The 16,724-nt window shown below is 43.1% G+C and overlaps 1 protein-coding gene across 1 annotated transcript in view; it reads right to left on the bottom strand.

Moving 5' to 3' along the window:
* Window positions 1-5,856: 5,856 nt before the first annotated feature.
* The window catches only part of LOC115099847 (phosphatidylinositol 3-kinase regulatory subunit gamma-like), a 36,591-nt gene continuing 25,723 nt past the window's right edge, over window positions 5,857-16,724 (bottom strand). The window contains 3 exon segments of the mRNA XM_029617738.1: window positions 5,857-10,160; window positions 10,541-10,711; window positions 10,995-11,069. Coding sequence (XP_029473598.1) covers window positions 9,962-10,160; window positions 10,541-10,711; window positions 10,995-11,069 — 445 coding nt within the window. The 3' untranslated portion in view covers window positions 5,857-9,961.

Below are 16,724 nucleotides of genomic sequence, written 5' to 3'. Positions count from 1 at the left end.
TAGAGGTACTTGAGGGCCCATAGGTCCAGGATTGGACAAACACCTCCCAATTTTTTGGGGATTAGGAAGAGAACCCTAGGCCATGCTGAGAGAAGGGCACAGGTTCTATTGCCTTGGAGTGGAGGAGGAGGGAGACCTCTTGCTCCAGAAGGATGGAGTGAGCGGACGTTCATCACGGCAGTAGAGGTGGGGAGTCTGGTGCAACAGAGAGAAAGTTCAGATGATAACCTTGAGCAATTATTGCCAGTACCCACTGGTCTGATGTGATTGAGTGCCACCTGTTGAAATGGCACAATCGACCTCCCACGGGTATGTGAAGGAATGGAAGCTGGCTGCTGCTCTCTAGGTGGAAGTCAAAAACCTGAAGCAGGACCTAGTTGAGGAGCTGCTTGCGGTTTTTGTTTCCGTGTCTGACGAGACTGGGCTTTTTGAAAAGGTCTCGCAGAACGGGATCCAGTAGGTGGCGGATAGGACTTCTTCGGGCAGAACGACGACTTCTTCGGGTCCTTGCAGAAGGGCCGTTTTGAAGAGTAGTCAGAAGGCATCAGAGAGTTGTCTTAGGGTCTCATGGTGGTCCTTAAGTTCCACCACAGTTTGCTGAATCTGTTCGCCAAACAGATTGTCCCCCACACAGGGCTGGTTGGATAACCTGTCTTGTATTTCAGGGCAAAGGTCGGAAGACTTGAGCCAGGCCCATCTTCTTGCCAAAATAGCGGCTGCAGCTACCCTAGTGGCAGTGTCAAAGATGTCATAAGATGATCTGATCGCATGCTTGCCTGCCTCAAAACCCTTGTTTACTAGGGTTTGAAGCTGATCTTGGAATTGTTGATGCAGGGTATCTGTCAGATCTTGTATCTGTTTAAAAATGATCCTATTATATTGGGTCATATAGAGCTGATAGGCAGCAATCCGGGAGAGGAGCATTGAGCCTTGGAATACGCGGCAGCCAGCCAATGGCATCTAAAAACTTCTGTTCCTTGCTAGGGGGGAAAGAAGTGTGAGGCTTTGATCCCTTTGCTCTTTTTTGTGCAAATTCAACAACTACAGATTGGTGATCCAATTGAGTTTTTTTGAAAGCCTGGAGCAGACTGCACCAAATAGGTAGTGTCAGCCTTTCTGTGCACTGGAGCGAGGATGTTCCCAGTTTTTCTTGAGGAGATCCAGAAGAACCTGGTGGATAAGGATGGATGTTATTTCCTTGGGCACATCCAGGAATTTGAGCAACTCCATCATCTGATGTCTGTCAGCCTGTTCCATCTAATTGGAAGGGAACCAATTCAGACATTTCCTTCACAAAATTTATAAAGGAAAGGTCATCGGGGGAGAACGCTTTCTACTTTCAGTGGGTGAAGTTAAATTGGTGTCTGGGGAGGAATCAGTCCAGGTATCATAGGGATCAGCACCTGTCCCTCTAGGCACTAGAGAGGGACGGGGTGGTGGGATACCTGAAGGTCCTGGTCTAGGCTCCGAAGGAATAGGCATTGATGGATGGCTCAGTGGCACCAGCCATATCAGTACCAATGGCTGAGGCAGGACTCCAGATAGAGGGATGCAGAACGGTGTTTCTTCTCCCAATGACAGAGTAAGTGGATAAGGCACCAGAGCCATCGGTGACCCGGGGTCCATAGGTGGAAAAGCAGCAATGAGCACTTCCATCTTGGATAGCAGCAGTACCAACGCTGCTGGAAGCGGGTCAGTGCTCGGTTCCACAATCTGTACCGGTGTCTGAGGAACCTGGAGTCCTTGCATCACCTTGTCGATGGCCTCCTGAACCATCCAGCCAGTTCTTCTCTGAGACCTGGAGCAAGCAGCCCCAGCTCCGGCACAGGAGGCGGCGGCAGAGGCATAGCCGGAGGGACCACCATTAAAGGCAGAGTTGCGGCTCTCGATCCCCTGTCGGGTGAGGGTTGCCTCAGTGACCCAGTCGCCGAAAAGGTCTGTGCCTTTTCTGGAGGGAGGGAGGGAGGGAGGGGGGTTCCCCCCCCCAACGGTGGCTCGGACGATGGAGAGGTCAATGACTTTGCTCCCTCGATAGACCAAGACTTTCAATGCCAATATTGGTCTCTGCGATCCCCTCAGTCGTGAGGGGGAGTAGAGGGAGTCCAAGGCAGAGATGTCGTTAATGAAGGACAGTCACCGGCCGGTGGTCGATACTGGCACGAAGTTGACTGTGCTGGTTCCAATGACGTTGATGCAATGGCCGGAGTCGGGGTTTGAACACAGACGAGAAGCTCCATCTTCTCCATTCTGGCCTTGCGACCTCTTGGTCGCATTAAGGCACATTTTGTGCAGGTTAGGACATCATGCTCTCGTCCAAGACACATGACACAGTCTTTATGGGGTTCTGTGATAGACATGGTGCGATTACAGTCCGGGCACCGACGGAACCCCAACACCATGGAAAAAATTGAGCCGCGGTATGGTCGACAGCCAGTAGTCCGCGAGGGCCAAACTTGACAGTAATCGCCAGAAAACAGGTAAAAAAAAAACAAAAAAAAAAAAAAAAAACTTACTGGAGTACTGCAGCTTGAAAAAGTTAAAGGAGGAACCCCTGTGGGGCAAATTAACTTTTAGTAATTCCGTGAGGAAAATTCCTGTCAGGAAACTGCAGAGCTCCTTTACCGCAAGGCTACTGCTGCGTGGAAAAAAAGACCACTGAAGGGGGACCCCTGCTGGCTGCAGGGTTAGTGCCATGCTGGGCATGCCCAGTAGGGGCCAGTCAAAGTCCTGGAAACTTTGATAAGTGTTCCATGATTGGGCTCCATCCTGTGATGTCACCCATACGTGAGGACTACTATCCTGGTTGTCCTATGAGAAATGAAGTTGGTTTTTTTTTATGGAGTATTTAGAGCAGAGGATTTGAAATTGAAATGCCCTGCCTGTTGTATGATCTTTAAATAACTAATGTGCTGTGGTTATCAAAGATCATAGTGGGCCAAAGTGTTGAAGCTTTCACACATGCCGCCCCCCAGTTGTTTAAATCAAGAAGTCCTCAATATTATGGTTAAAAAGCAGGATTAGATTTTGGTTATGTTGGAGAAGGTTAGGCTGTACTCATTCCCTATCACATACTCTGCTGCTGTTTTTGGGCAAGGTCTAAGAAAAAAAAAAGCCTGATAGCTTCTTGAATACTGCCTCCTACAATGCTGAAGTTTACCTTTCCTGCTTGTAGAGGGCTGCTTGGCTCTAGCTGCTAACAGGGTAAGGTAAGTATAGACCAGAGATCTTTTAATGAAAAGGTAGGTTTCTTTCCCTATCTCCAAAATTGTCCTCTGAGTCTACAGCCTCAGCCAGTTTTTCATGCACACCTTCAAAGACCCAAAGCCTGTAGCTATGCAGGCAATCTGACTCCTATGGCAATTATAGCTAGTCTGGAGGAATTATTGTATTCATAAATTGATTGAATTAAATATTTTTCATTTGTCTGCTTCTTGCAGCATAATCACCACATGATCCATTCTGACTGAAGAAAACCATTGGGTCATATCTTGCAGTTTTTCTGTATTGTTATACATGGAGGTAGTAATTTTCAAAGGAGTAAAGTGCATAAATGTAATATACTATCATAGCAATTTTCAAAAGCCATTTACTCACAGTGTACTTATTCAAGTAAATCTTATAGACAATTCAATAGCAAATATTGTAGCAATTTTCAAAAGCCATTACTCACATAAAACCCACTTTTATTCAAGTAAATGCTTTTTAAAATCAGGTCCATAGCGAACTATATGTGATAGGGCAGCTAGTTAAAATTGCCAGTAGCTTTGCCTCTTACTGTAGAGGGGTTTGAGAATGTGTTTCAGAGCACAGGTTTCCCCCAGGCTGATTCCACAATTACAGATTCAGAAGGAGATTTGAATCTTTTGATGCCTGGAACAAGGCTGAACATTGTATTTGAGATCCAACTTTGTTACTGCTAATGTAGACAAGGGCATCTGCCACCACTTGACTATATTTTAGTGTAGTAAAATATCTTCTCTTAATTCAGCCTCTTCTGCAAAGAAACATTTTATAGACAAAAAAGTCAAACATATCCTCCAGTAGATATATACTTTTTGGAAGCTATAGAGAGATCTAATGGGAGACTATTGGACTCAGAATGGTATGAGAATTGTGATCCTTAAGAATCAAGCGATACTATAGGTGATCTCAAGGCTGTCTTATCTTTTGATAACAGTGAACCTTGAGATTTAAACTGACTCACTGCAGGCTCGGCTTGATAGCAAGAACCTTTGGGTATCAAGCTAACGTCAGGTTTCCTTGTAAATGTGTATTGAAAGCAGAAGGTGAAAAATTTATATACTATGAGCCTGAACCATTAGCTGAATACCTTGAGAATCGAAGGAACCAAGGGACAGTGGTTGAAAGTAACATCTAATGAAAGTTGGAGTATTGATAGAAACTGTGTTCTCTCTTATAAAGTTTCAGACTTTTGTCTGCTGTATTGTAATTGTTTGCTCTGGCATCCCCTCCTTCTAGTGTGGTAACATGGAGGAAAGAATTTGAGTTTGAGACTTATTGGGTTGAAAATATGTTTAGGATAAACATTTATGTTTGATTAATCCTTACTCCTGTATTTGTTAAATGTTTGAATGTATCAAATATTGAAAAGTGCAAAATAAAGAATTAAAAAAAAAAAAAGTGGATTGAATTACAGATGTTGAAGCCATGATCTCCCAAATGGGAGACAGGCGATAGAGAATATGGTAGAGTGGTAAAATAGTTTGACAAAGTCAAGCCACATTTTCCTGATAAAAGGATGGTAGTCTTGGGTAGAAGAATTGACAGTAGATGAGCAATCCAATTTTGGAACTAGAATGGGCATGGACTATTTAGAATAAATTTTTTTGGTTGATTGGTACAGCTTTGTATCAGAGCTGAGAAGCTGATAGCACCATAGACCTTTGCTCAATGGCACTAGTGAAAGTTCTTCAAAGAGCAAAGGCACATTAGGTGCTTTTTAATACACTAGGTTGTTGGCAACAGGGCCAGGACCAATTTTGTCTCCCTATTTAGAGGAAGTATGGTGTTTGCACTGAGTTGCATCAGTCACAGCATTTAGCATGAGACTTTTTTAGGCCATGATACCTAAGTTGGTAATGGTTTCTTTTTTTTATCAATCAGGTGGCCTGAAGTTTTAAAAAGAAACTGTAGGGTCTAGGTCTTCTGGCTCTAGCTCTCATGCAGGCACAAAACATTACAACTTCAAAAGTTTTTTAATGAAGACTCAAGAAAAAAAAAGCCACTGAGAAAGAAAAAAGTTAGAGTGTGAGAGTATGAAAAGTTTTCACACCAGCAGAAGAAAAAAAAACAAACTAGGAGACATTTGCAGCAGTGACTGCACAGAACACCCACACATCTCAGGGTTTCTGAGCTCTAAGAGCTTTTCTATCTCAGAACAGACTGAACTTCACACATTGATGTAGCTCATTGTCCTGCTTGTCCATGACAAAACAGACTTCCCCTCTCTCATACAAGCTGTCTTATCCCCATGGAGCAGGGACTTCTATGTATATCTATAGTGCTGCACCCATCCAATAGTGATTTAGAAAGTACAAAAGCAATGCCATATCTCCACTACACACAGAAGGTGGCAGGCCTACAGTATATGACCTAAGCCCAAATGATCTCCACAATCTACTTTATGGAAATAGCCCACACTTCTACTCCCACAAAGAATGAAAGTCAGGCTTAGGGAAAGATTCAAACCTAAATACTAGGTCATACAAAGACCCCCCTCTCCCCATTAGCCTGTTAAATGGCCTACGCTAGTCTTAAATCTAGCCCTCAAGTGTTTTATGCACTTAAATGGCAATGCTTTACACTCAACCTTCATAAACACACTTTAGGCAATAATTAGTGGATAAAAGTATATGCTTTTATTTTTTCTTTCCTCCTCTGATAAAAGGTTCAGAACACCTTTAGGATTCATTACTCTGCAAATACATGTAAGCCCTGCAGAAGAAAGCAGGCCTTTATTACTAATGGAGGAATGGAAATGTCGATTCCTTCATGAGTCTAAGAACAAGGTACTAGAGTAGTGCCAATTTTAACAAGTACTCTTTTGCACAAATGAATCTTTCACATATGATCTGGAACTAGAAATGTCAATGGCAATTTATATCTGAACAATATTCCTCTGGCAGATATCTTGAATCCCCCCCCCCCCCCCCCAAAGTCAATTTAAAGTGACTAGTAATATCTGATTTACCAAAAGAAATGCAAAGATTCTAACTATAGTTCCCTCTGTCCTCAATTTAGGCTCAATTTATAGGATCCTGTTTCACATTTAACTAAAATGACTTAATACACAGCTGCCCAATATTAGAATTAAACTGAACAAAGTGAAAAAATCCAATAAAAAAGGAATTTGTAACAATCCCATATCACCCCAACCTTGCTTTAACCATTTTGCAGTGTTTGATAGAACTGCATTTCAGACCAGTCTCCTGCTCACATCATAGAAATACCTGTTATGTCTTCAAAATGCAGTAAACATACAAAATTAATATTCACTTAGTTATTCCCTCAGATACTATAAAAACAGACATTCAAACAAGTTCAAGTACCAGAAAAGGGGCTTTCCAAATGGTTTTAAAAACGTGACACTAGTCTAGCAATTCTGCCCCTTTAAAAAGTCACAGCATTGAGTATTACTGGACAAGTTGCCACCTACATCTGCACAGTGACTAAGTAATAGGGCAACCAATATTTTTATTTCCTTCAACAGTAGCTGAAGTGTCCAAATCTGTTTCCACAGTAGCCACATCAGGGTTGCTCATCTCCAAGAAAAATTTTACATTTTCTATACCGACTCATTTTAATTAATACATTTTAGTTGAAAGAATGCACAATTTTGCAGTGTGGCAGATTAATGTGAGCACATGCCTGCAGGTCATAACAGGTGAGCCAGGCATGTTTTGTTTTTTTAAACTATGAACTGCTAGAATGTGCTGTATTAAGAACTGGGGGAGAGAAAGCACCTTGTTCTTTGACCTTGACTTTACCTTACCACAGAACAGTATGGGAGAAACCTCACAAAGGGCTCAAGTTACACAGGGATATGCTACCTGCACAATAGGTATTTCCTTGGTCTACAGCTTATCACTAAGTACAAGACTTGCTAATCATAACTGGACCACAGGATCAGTAAAGCATCAATATACCTGTAACCTTTCTGAGCCCTGTTACATCAAATACCAGACCAAAACATAGAATGTAGGCCATTAGGGGAACTGTGGTCTGTGGAAGTAGATTTAGCTTCACACTCATTCTTGGTAAGAAAGCAAAATAATACTGACTCGCCCTCTTAATCCCTGCAATTACACTTTTGTAACCAATTAGAAGAAATGTGCATATTCAGAGAGTCAAAGAACCCATCCCCATTCAACACTGTGCAAAAAATATTTAAAGCAAATCTCCATATAGTTATACAACATGAGTCACTGAGATTAGCAGTCCTCCAGCTGCAGTGAATATTGTCCGCTTCATTAAAGTGACAAGACTTCATTTTTACCCTTGAAATCTAATTTTGTCCTAGCTCTCAGATCCTCTCCCCCATCAAGTTTAAATGTTTTACATCTCCAGTTTTATCACTGGATCTTGCCCATTGTTTTAGGCTTAACAGCTGGATACACCTTAAGTGCATTTTTGAAATCCTGCTACATTTTGCATCAGCCTTGGACCCATTTTGCATCAAGTGCCAAATGAGTGCAAAAGCGGTGAAAGTAGTGTGCAACGGCCAGCATGAATACAAAATGGGTCCAGAATGGCCTACTGGAAGCCTTATAAGCCTAAAGCACAAGCAAGTAATGCTTAAAACGAAAAAAAAACCCCCAAAAAAAAAACCAGACAAACTCCCCCACAACTAACCAGGCAAAACAGAAGCAACTAAGCCGCCGATCTGTTTTAAATATAAACCTTATATGTTCTAATATAATTGTAGCAGACAAATGCTTCTAGATGGCTTTTTACAGACCAATGGAACAATGCTCATCTTCACACTCCTGCAGTATTACACAAAAAAAAAGCAGAGTACCCGACTGGAAGAACCCTGCTCCCAACCAAAAATAAATCAGAACATTCAGATCTTGGCCATGCATGGACTTCAGAATCCTCTTGTCATTTTGGCCATTACTTGAGAATTTTTTCCTCTTCCAAAATGGATACAATAGACTTGGCATTACACTGCCTGCACTAATGAAAAGCATTTTTTCTCTCCAAGAAACCAAAGACTCCCTTTTGTTTTCAAGTCTGCAGTAAGAGAAAGCCAAAACTCACAAAAGTACAAGTTTCAGTAACTTATCTGCAGAAGAAATTTGAGTCTCTGGCACAAGGGCTTGCATTTCATTTACTTGCCCAATTGTGGTTTGCCTTCAGTGGTCAGTGTGTCTTATTTGCATGGGACATGAGATGATCATGGTTGAAATTTTTTTTAATTTCGAGAGCTATGGAACTAGTCTTTCAATGACATCAAGACAAAATGAACATACTAAGCACCAAAGTCAAACAGCACACAAACCTGTAAAAATGTGCCCATGCAGAATGTATACTGCTCATAGCTCAGACTCTTGCTTTAAGAACATAACATATGCCATACAGAGTCAGAGCAAGGGTCCATCAAGCCCTGTATCCAACCAAGTCACAAGTACTCACACATTAAATGAATAGATCCCAAGCTACTAATCCTTATTAACAGCGGTTTATGGACTTCGGCTCTAGGGACTTTTCTAAATCCAGTTACACTAACTGCCATAACCACATCCTCTGGCAACAAATTTCAGAGCTTAACTATGCACTGAGTGAAAATAATTCTTTGATTTGTTTTAAATGACTTACTTGCTAACTTCATGGAGTGCCCCCAGTCCTAATATTAGCTACATGTATATTTCTGAGGCACTGAACACTGAAGATAAACATGAAAGGCAGGAACATTTGATACTGAAAACAAAAAGGCAGTTTTCTGTTAGAACAAGCCATCTAGAAACATTGGATTGCACCTTCTTTCCTTCCTCCCCTTGACTGAATATAAAAAGGACAACAAGGCTCAACATCTTTAAGCAAACTGACTCCTAAGCAACAGCAAGATGACTAGCTTACATTCCAAAGTTAAGTCTACTTTCAAACTTTGGAAATATAAAAACAAATACAAATGAAAACACAAGGGTTTGGGATTTCCTTGGACGTCTTTCAAGTTTTGGTCTAAGAACTGTGCGAATGCAATCTCAACCCTTTTCTGTAAGCGCTCATCTAGTGACCAGTGTTTTGGTGGGTTCAAATTTGGTTACAATGTTTTCCTTACATGAAGGCCTGTAGTGCTGCCAAAGCAAAAACTTCACTGTTGATAAAAAAAAAAAAAAAAGCAATGATTTTATTACATTTTTTTCTTTAATAAAAAAAAATCTTGGAAGCCTTCCATAGTTCCTTTGGTCTTCTTACCAAATTCTACTTTACCTCTTCAAATGAGAACCCCCATCACCCCAAAAAGATATCCCATGAGCCCTCATTGGAAGGTTGGCTGAATTTCAGTGAATATGCTAAATGAACAGAAAATAACTATTGTGGTGCAAGTTTGTTTTCAAGTTCCTTGGAATTTAAGACTTCTAGTTCTGCCTGGTCTTTGCAAGGCTACAAACTGTCTCTACAAGAAAAAACAAACCAACTTAAGTCTTTAACATTTCCCCTTTGCCGACTTTCAGTTGTTTGTCTGGCTTCTTTCCTCCAAATTGAAACACAAAGAACCTATTACCATACCCATAAGGTCATGGCAGGACATTAGGTAGCATCAGGACACTTTATACCCAAGTTGTCGTCTTGTTGCTGGTAGGCCGCTTAGATTCACATTCACAAAATCACTTCTTGTGCAAAACAAGCAGTCTAAGTAGAAAGAATGCCCTCTTAGCTCTAATAAAAACTGTAGAAAAGTATCCAAGTTAGCCAACGAATTCCCCATCCCATGAATTTATCTGCAGAACGCAGGCATCTGTGCGTGGACAGGATAAGCAAGCCGAACATTTAGAGAATCATTGTGTTGGACAAGGGATGCTTGCTGGTAATGGAGGACCAACTCCTTGAGTGTGCTGTAAAGATTATATGGCTCTGCAAACCCATATCCCCGTGACGTGCTGTAGATCACACAGTGCTTTACTTCTCCATCAGCTCTGATAGGGTGAAAAAAAAATATGCGCACACGTAAGTATACATAATATATAGAACAGCAATACTTTACAATTCATAGGGATCCCAAAATATGTTTAAGTGTAGTGGTGATTAGAAACTTTGGGGAAAATATAAGTTGAATATTTGAGCAAAACTATGGCTACAGACTGGTTTGGTTCTAATTTTAGCAGTTTGTATGCAATAAGGGATAAATCACCTTCTCTACAAGAATAAAGGAGAATTAATGGCATATGGATAAGCTAGAAAGGCTCTGTATTTAAAAAAGAGAAATAGCTGAAGGGAAGGCAGCCCACAATTTGATTTAAAAATAGCCAATCCCCCAGCCAGCCTCCCCCCAGAAAAAAAACCAAAAAATACTTACACTACAGAGCAGGCATAACACCCTTTCTTGCTACTTTCGCGGATTAAAAATGCACCATCTGGTTTCCCATGGAGCAAATCTTCTGCTTGTATACGGTTAACATCCCCAACAAACCAGGTTCTTTCATCATAATGTGGCAGGTTCTCATCTTCATCACTCACAAAATAAGTACTAAAAAAAAAAAAAGTGTAACATCAACTTTTGTCAACAAAAAAAAAAATACTGGCACACTGGAGATTTTAAGCTAAAAAAGTTAAATATAAGAATGCTAAAGTTGATGTAGAGTAGTTACTGGAAATTTGCAAGGTATCACATGAAGGACTTCAGGTCACCTGAATTCCTGTACCATGTGTTCCATGGAGAAAATGGTACTGAAACAATAGTAGACACTATCTGGAAGGACTGGGGCTTAGCTCATATTTTAGAGAGATTGAGCACAAAGCAAGGCACTCACTCATCAATAGTTTCATTTTTTATTCCAAGCCAGTCATTTATCCGCTTCTGCCTCACTCCTTTGTGATTAAGCCATCTACCAAAAAGAAAAGAAAAGTGTTTATCATTTTCTATCAATCAGCTCAAATTAATAACTATACATGGATATTGATACTCTGGGGTTCTATTTGCTAAAGAAAAAGCACAGTTGCTTACCTTTAACAGGTGTTCTCCAAGGCCAGCAGGAGGTCAGTCCTCACACATACATCGAATGGAGCTCAGCACAGAAAAAGCAAATGTTCTCACAGGACAGCAGGATGGTAGCCCTCACATATGGGTGACATCACAGGATGGAACCCAATCACGGAACACTTGTCAGTTTCCAGAACTTTGACTGGCTCCTACTGGGCATGCCCAGCATGGCACTAACCCTGCAGCCAGCAGGGGTCCCTCTTCAGTCTTATTTAAAAGCTACAGGCAGTGCCGAAAAATAAAATAAAACGTTATGAACCCAACACCGCGGGGCAGCGGGCAGGTTTTGTGAGGACTAACATCCTGCTGTCCTGTGAGAACACCTGTTACAGGTAAGCAACATTTGCTTTCTCACAGGACAAGCAGGATGGTAGTCCTCACATATGGGTGAGTACCGAGCTGAGGATGTCCTAACATGCACCAAATGTACCCAAAGGTGTGCAACAGGCACAACAACTGGGGTGGAATTTGGTAGAGAGCATCCTGAACCCCTCTGGGCAGGCGGAAGGGCGTTGGTACGTCACGTTGTAAAGACTGGACGGGGCTTCTTCGACAGCAGCTCGGACGGTGGCGAGGTCGATGATCTGAGTCTTATGATGTTGATGTTTTTCCCTGCGATCCTCTCGATCCTGAGGGGGAGTAGAGGGTGTCTATGGCCGTGAAGATGTCAATGGTCGATGCTGGCGTGAAGTAGACTGTGCCGGTTCTGACGACGTCTATGCAATGGACTGAGTCGGGGTTTGAGCATGGAAGAGGAGTTCCATCTTCTCCATTCTGGCTTTGCAACTTTTTGGTGTCATGAGGGCACATTTGGTGCAAGTCAGGACATCATGTTCACGGCCTAAACACATTACACAGACTCCATGGGGGTCTGTGATAGACATGGTGCGAGTACAGTCCGGGCACCGGTGGAACCCAGACGCCATTGCCATTGAAAAAAAACACAAACAAAAAGACAAACCATGGTATGGTCGACAGCCAGTAGGCCGCAAGGGCCAAACTCAATGGTAGACGGAAACGGGTAAAAACTTACCAGAGTACCATGGTCAGAGAAAAGTTAGAGGGTCCCCAGTGGGGCAATTTAACTTTTAGTAATTCCATGAGGAAAATTCCTGTCAGGAATCTCTTCAGAGCTCCTTTACCGTGAGGCTACTGCTGCGTGGAAAAAAAAAAAAAGATGACTGAAGGGGGACCCCTGCTGGCTGCAGGGTTGGTGCCATGCTGGGCATGCCCAGTAGGGGCCAGTCAAAGTTCTGGAAACTGACAGAAGTTTTCTGTGATTGGGCTCCATCCTGATGTCACCCCCATATGTGAGGGCTACCATCCTGCTTGTCCTGTGAGAGAAGCCTTAAAGTTTCTAGAACTGACTGAGCCTCATTGAGCATACTCATGCATGCACTATACCACATGTGCACGTGGTGTCAACTCAATTTTATATCATTCAGAATAAAATAAAAATGCACAGGCTGGTGGGCATGTTTTGTGAGGACTGATGACATGCTGTCCTCAGAACACCTGTTACAGGTAAGCCACTGCTTTCTCCGATGGCAAGCAGGATGGTAGTCCTCACATCCCTAGCTACAGGCTGCCACGCCCCCCCCCCCCCCAACATAAAAAGGGACAACACAAATAAGTGTCAATGGGCACAACCAGAACCCTTTTTTTTGTAAAGGGGGGAGCCTGAACAAAACAGGCTCTAGGTGGGAACAGTCTGATTCTACAGTACAAACTGATCAAACTTACTGTCACATTAGCAATCCTTAACCGAACAATAATGCGATGTGGGGAGAACTCCACTTTGGAACTGCTTGCAAGTGGGCCACCAATTCTGCCATTGCTCTGAGCTTTGACATGACCAAGATACAGTTCCACCTGGTCCTAACAGATGGAGATGCAGTCTGCTAGCCAGTTAGAAAGTATCTGCTTGGCAACGGCACTGCCAAACTTATTCCTATCAAAACAGAGTTGGATGGACAATGGGCTTCTGTCGGCTCTAGATAGAAGGCTAAAGCTTTTTTGAGGTCCAAACTGTGTGGGGCTTATTCGTCTGAGTGCGAATGGGACCTGGGAGAGGATGTTGGCAGGATGATTAGACAGGTTAAGATGGAAGTCAACACCATATTAGGCAGGAATTAAGGCGTGTACATAAGACCACCCTGTCATGAAAAAAGACAAGTGTTAGGTGGATAAGTATCTAAAGCCTGGTGCTCACTGACCCTGCGTGCTGAAGTGATTACCACCAAAAATGACTTTCCAGGTCAGATACTTCAGGTCACGGGGGTGGAGTGGCACAAAGGGAGTTTTCATCTAAGTTATGTTGAGGTCAAGAAAAATAGGATGGCATCAACTGAAGCAAACCCCGCACAAAAAACCATACCACAATAGGCTGTATCATCTGCACCACAGTGATATGTACCAATTGCACTTAGATGAACTCTAACAGCCTTGGTCTTCAAACCAGCTTCTGATAGGTGTAGAAGGTAGTCAAGCAGTTTTTGTGGGAAGCAGAAAAAAAAGGATTCAGGCCTTCTGCTCATACCACATAGAAAACTACCTTCACTTCAGTCTGTAGGACTTTAATGGAAAGCTTTCTTGATGCCACTAGGACCAGAGACATGTTCTGAGAGATTAAGTGGTCGCAATATCAACCTCTCAACATCTAGGATGTGAGCAACAGAGCCTGGGGGATGGAATGGTGCAACCTGCCTCGATCTGGGGAAGTCCCCACACTGATTGATTTCCAGATAGAAAACTCAGGAGTGGAAACCAGATCTGTCTCTGCCAATGGAGGATCATAGTCCCTTTCTCCTTGCAAAACTTCAAGAGTCATTACCAGTGGAACAGAGGATACACAGACGGGAGACCTTCACCCTAATGACTGGCAAAAGCATGAGGCTGGTTTGCTGTATCCTCTGTACAGGTAGCAGAATTGAGAAACCTTCCTGTTCCAAGGTGCTGTGAAGAGATCCACATCCAGGCTTACCCAGAGGCAGAAGATCTGATTCATGATCCCTTGGGTCCACAGACCAATTGTGGGGTCTGAAGTTGCAACTCAAGTCTGCTAGTAAATTCTCAGATCCAGCCAGGTACATGGCTCTGAGCACCATCCTGTGGGAGGGGGACCATGACCAGATCTGGACAGCTTCTTGACACAGGAGGTACGATCCCATACCTCACTGCTTGTTGACATACCACATTAACACTTCTGTATCAGAATAATTTTGTTGGACAGTTAATCTCTGAAAGACTACAGTACATACCAGATTGTCCAGAGCTCTAGGAAATTGATTTGATAGAAAGGTTCCTGGGTAGACTATAGGCCCTGTGTGTTTAGCCCATTTACATGAGCTCCCCAGCACAGGGTAGGATGCATCCAAGATTAGGACAATTTGGGTGGGAGGACTGTGGAAGGACATCCACCTTTCCATATTTGAAGTTTTCCATCAGGTCAAAGTCCCAGAGAGAGACTGACTTGGATGAGATTCTGGAGGTCCTGACTCGCTTTCACCACTGCAACCTCAAATTCCACAGGGTCTCACACATGTGTAAATATGCCAAGGGAGTGACAGACCGTTATGGTCAAATGGCCCAATAGCCTCAATGTCTGCCAGCTGCTGCTCTGTTGAATCCCTGCCATGATGGAAGTCAGGTTGATGGCCTTGGCCTGAGCCATGTCTACCAGGGCTGAGATGGGACTAAGGGCAGTTGGACTCGTCAGCTCATGCACGAGGTGCTCTTGACCACCAGTTGTCTAGCTTTGGGAAACCGTGAACTGTCTTGTAAAGGTGTGCTGCCACCATGGCTAAGCATTTTGTAAAGATACATGGGGCTGACACGAGCCCAAAAGGTAGAATACTGGAAGTACTGCTTTCCCCACCACAAATCTAAGATTTTCTAGTGACCTGGGAAGATCTTGATGCGTTAGCACCTTTTAGATCCAGGAAGCATAGCCAGTCTACTTTTTGCAAGGGGGTGGGGGGGAATCAGCATACCCAGGGAAACCATCTTGAACTTTTCACTTTTGAAAAATTTGCTCAAGGCCCTTAGGTCCAGAATGGGACAGTCTGATTTCTTTGGTATGAAGTACTGGGAGTAAAATCCCCACCCTTTGACCTTGAACAAGGTCACCTGCTCTGGCTGTTGAGGGAGGACAGCTCCACTACTAGTAGCTCCTGATGCTCTAAGCCCCAAAATGGGCTTGGGGGGCAATTTGGCAAGGTAAGAACATAACATGCCATACTGGGTCAGACCAAGGGTCCATCAAGCCCAGCATCCTGTCTCCAACAGTGGCCAATCCAGGCCATAAGAACCTGGCAAGTACCCAAAAACTAAGTCCATCCCATGCTACTGATGCTAGTAATAACAGTGGCTATTTTCTAAGTCAAATTAATAGCAGGTAATGGACTTCTCCTCCAAGAACTTATCCAAACATTTTTTTTAAACACAGCTATACTAAATGCACTAACCACGTCTTCTGGCAACAAATTCCAGAGCTTTATTGTGCGTTGAGTTTTAAATGTGCCACATGCTAACTTCATGGAGTGTCCCTTAGTCCTTCTATCGGGTACCCAATAGGTTTAACTTCTACCCTTTATGAATGATGGAAAGCCCACTGGTCCAAGGTTACACTGGGTCACCAGTTCGCAAAGAATCAGTGTGGCAGGTTCATTGCTCTGGGTAAGGGTGACTTGGCTAGGTTCTCTGCAATCCAGTCAAAACCCTGTCCCCTGGAGTTGACTGAGGCACTGGTTGGGGCCCCCTGTTGCCTGGGACTGCCACAAGAGCCCTTTTTGTGGTTGACCAGAGCAAGGTGGCAGTGACTTCCTGGGCCCAAACTTCAATGGCCTGCTGGGTGAGGAGTATGGGTCCTGAGTGAGGACATCATGGGGATCTACAATAGACATGGTCCTCAAACCTGGGGGCACAAGAACCAGAAGGGGCCCTCCCTCAATTGTGCAAAGAATGAGGAAAAAGCACATGAAGTGTGCAAACTGAAAAAATTGACTCACTCGACCGCAAGATGCAAGGCTTCATGGAAAAGGAGACTGAGGGGACAATGTGTGGATACATTGAGTATGCTCTCATGCATTATGCAATGAGACTCAGGTAAAGTTCTAGAAATTTTAACAAGTTTTTCATGCTGTGCTCCATCCAATGTCACCCACGTGTGGACTGCCATCCTGCTTGGCCTCTGAGAACCTTAAGTATTAAAGGCTCAAAATGGAAGGACTGAGTTCTTCCACTAATCCACACAAGCTGAGAAATACAACCATTAAACCATGTATTAATGTAATGCTTATATTTTCTGAAGTCTCCAGGTACTTTGAATAAATCATAACAATTAACAGGTTTAATCTGCCCTCCATATAATTATAAAGTTTAGATCAAGCAGATTGGCAGATCCAATAAAGGTCTAAACAGATTCACAATGTCTGATCCACTTTGGACATTTCACAGAGCACTCCAGGACTATATTCAAGACAGTGTCCATAGCCCTGTA

Source organism: Rhinatrema bivittatum, chromosome 10 (genome assembly GCF_901001135.1).
Source record: "Rhinatrema bivittatum chromosome 10, aRhiBiv1.1, whole genome shotgun sequence".
Lineage (NCBI taxonomy): Eukaryota > Metazoa > Chordata > Amphibia > Gymnophiona > Rhinatrematidae > Rhinatrema > Rhinatrema bivittatum.
The sequence above is the reverse complement of the archived record's forward strand: the minus strand, read 5'-3'. Positions and strand labels throughout refer to the sequence as shown.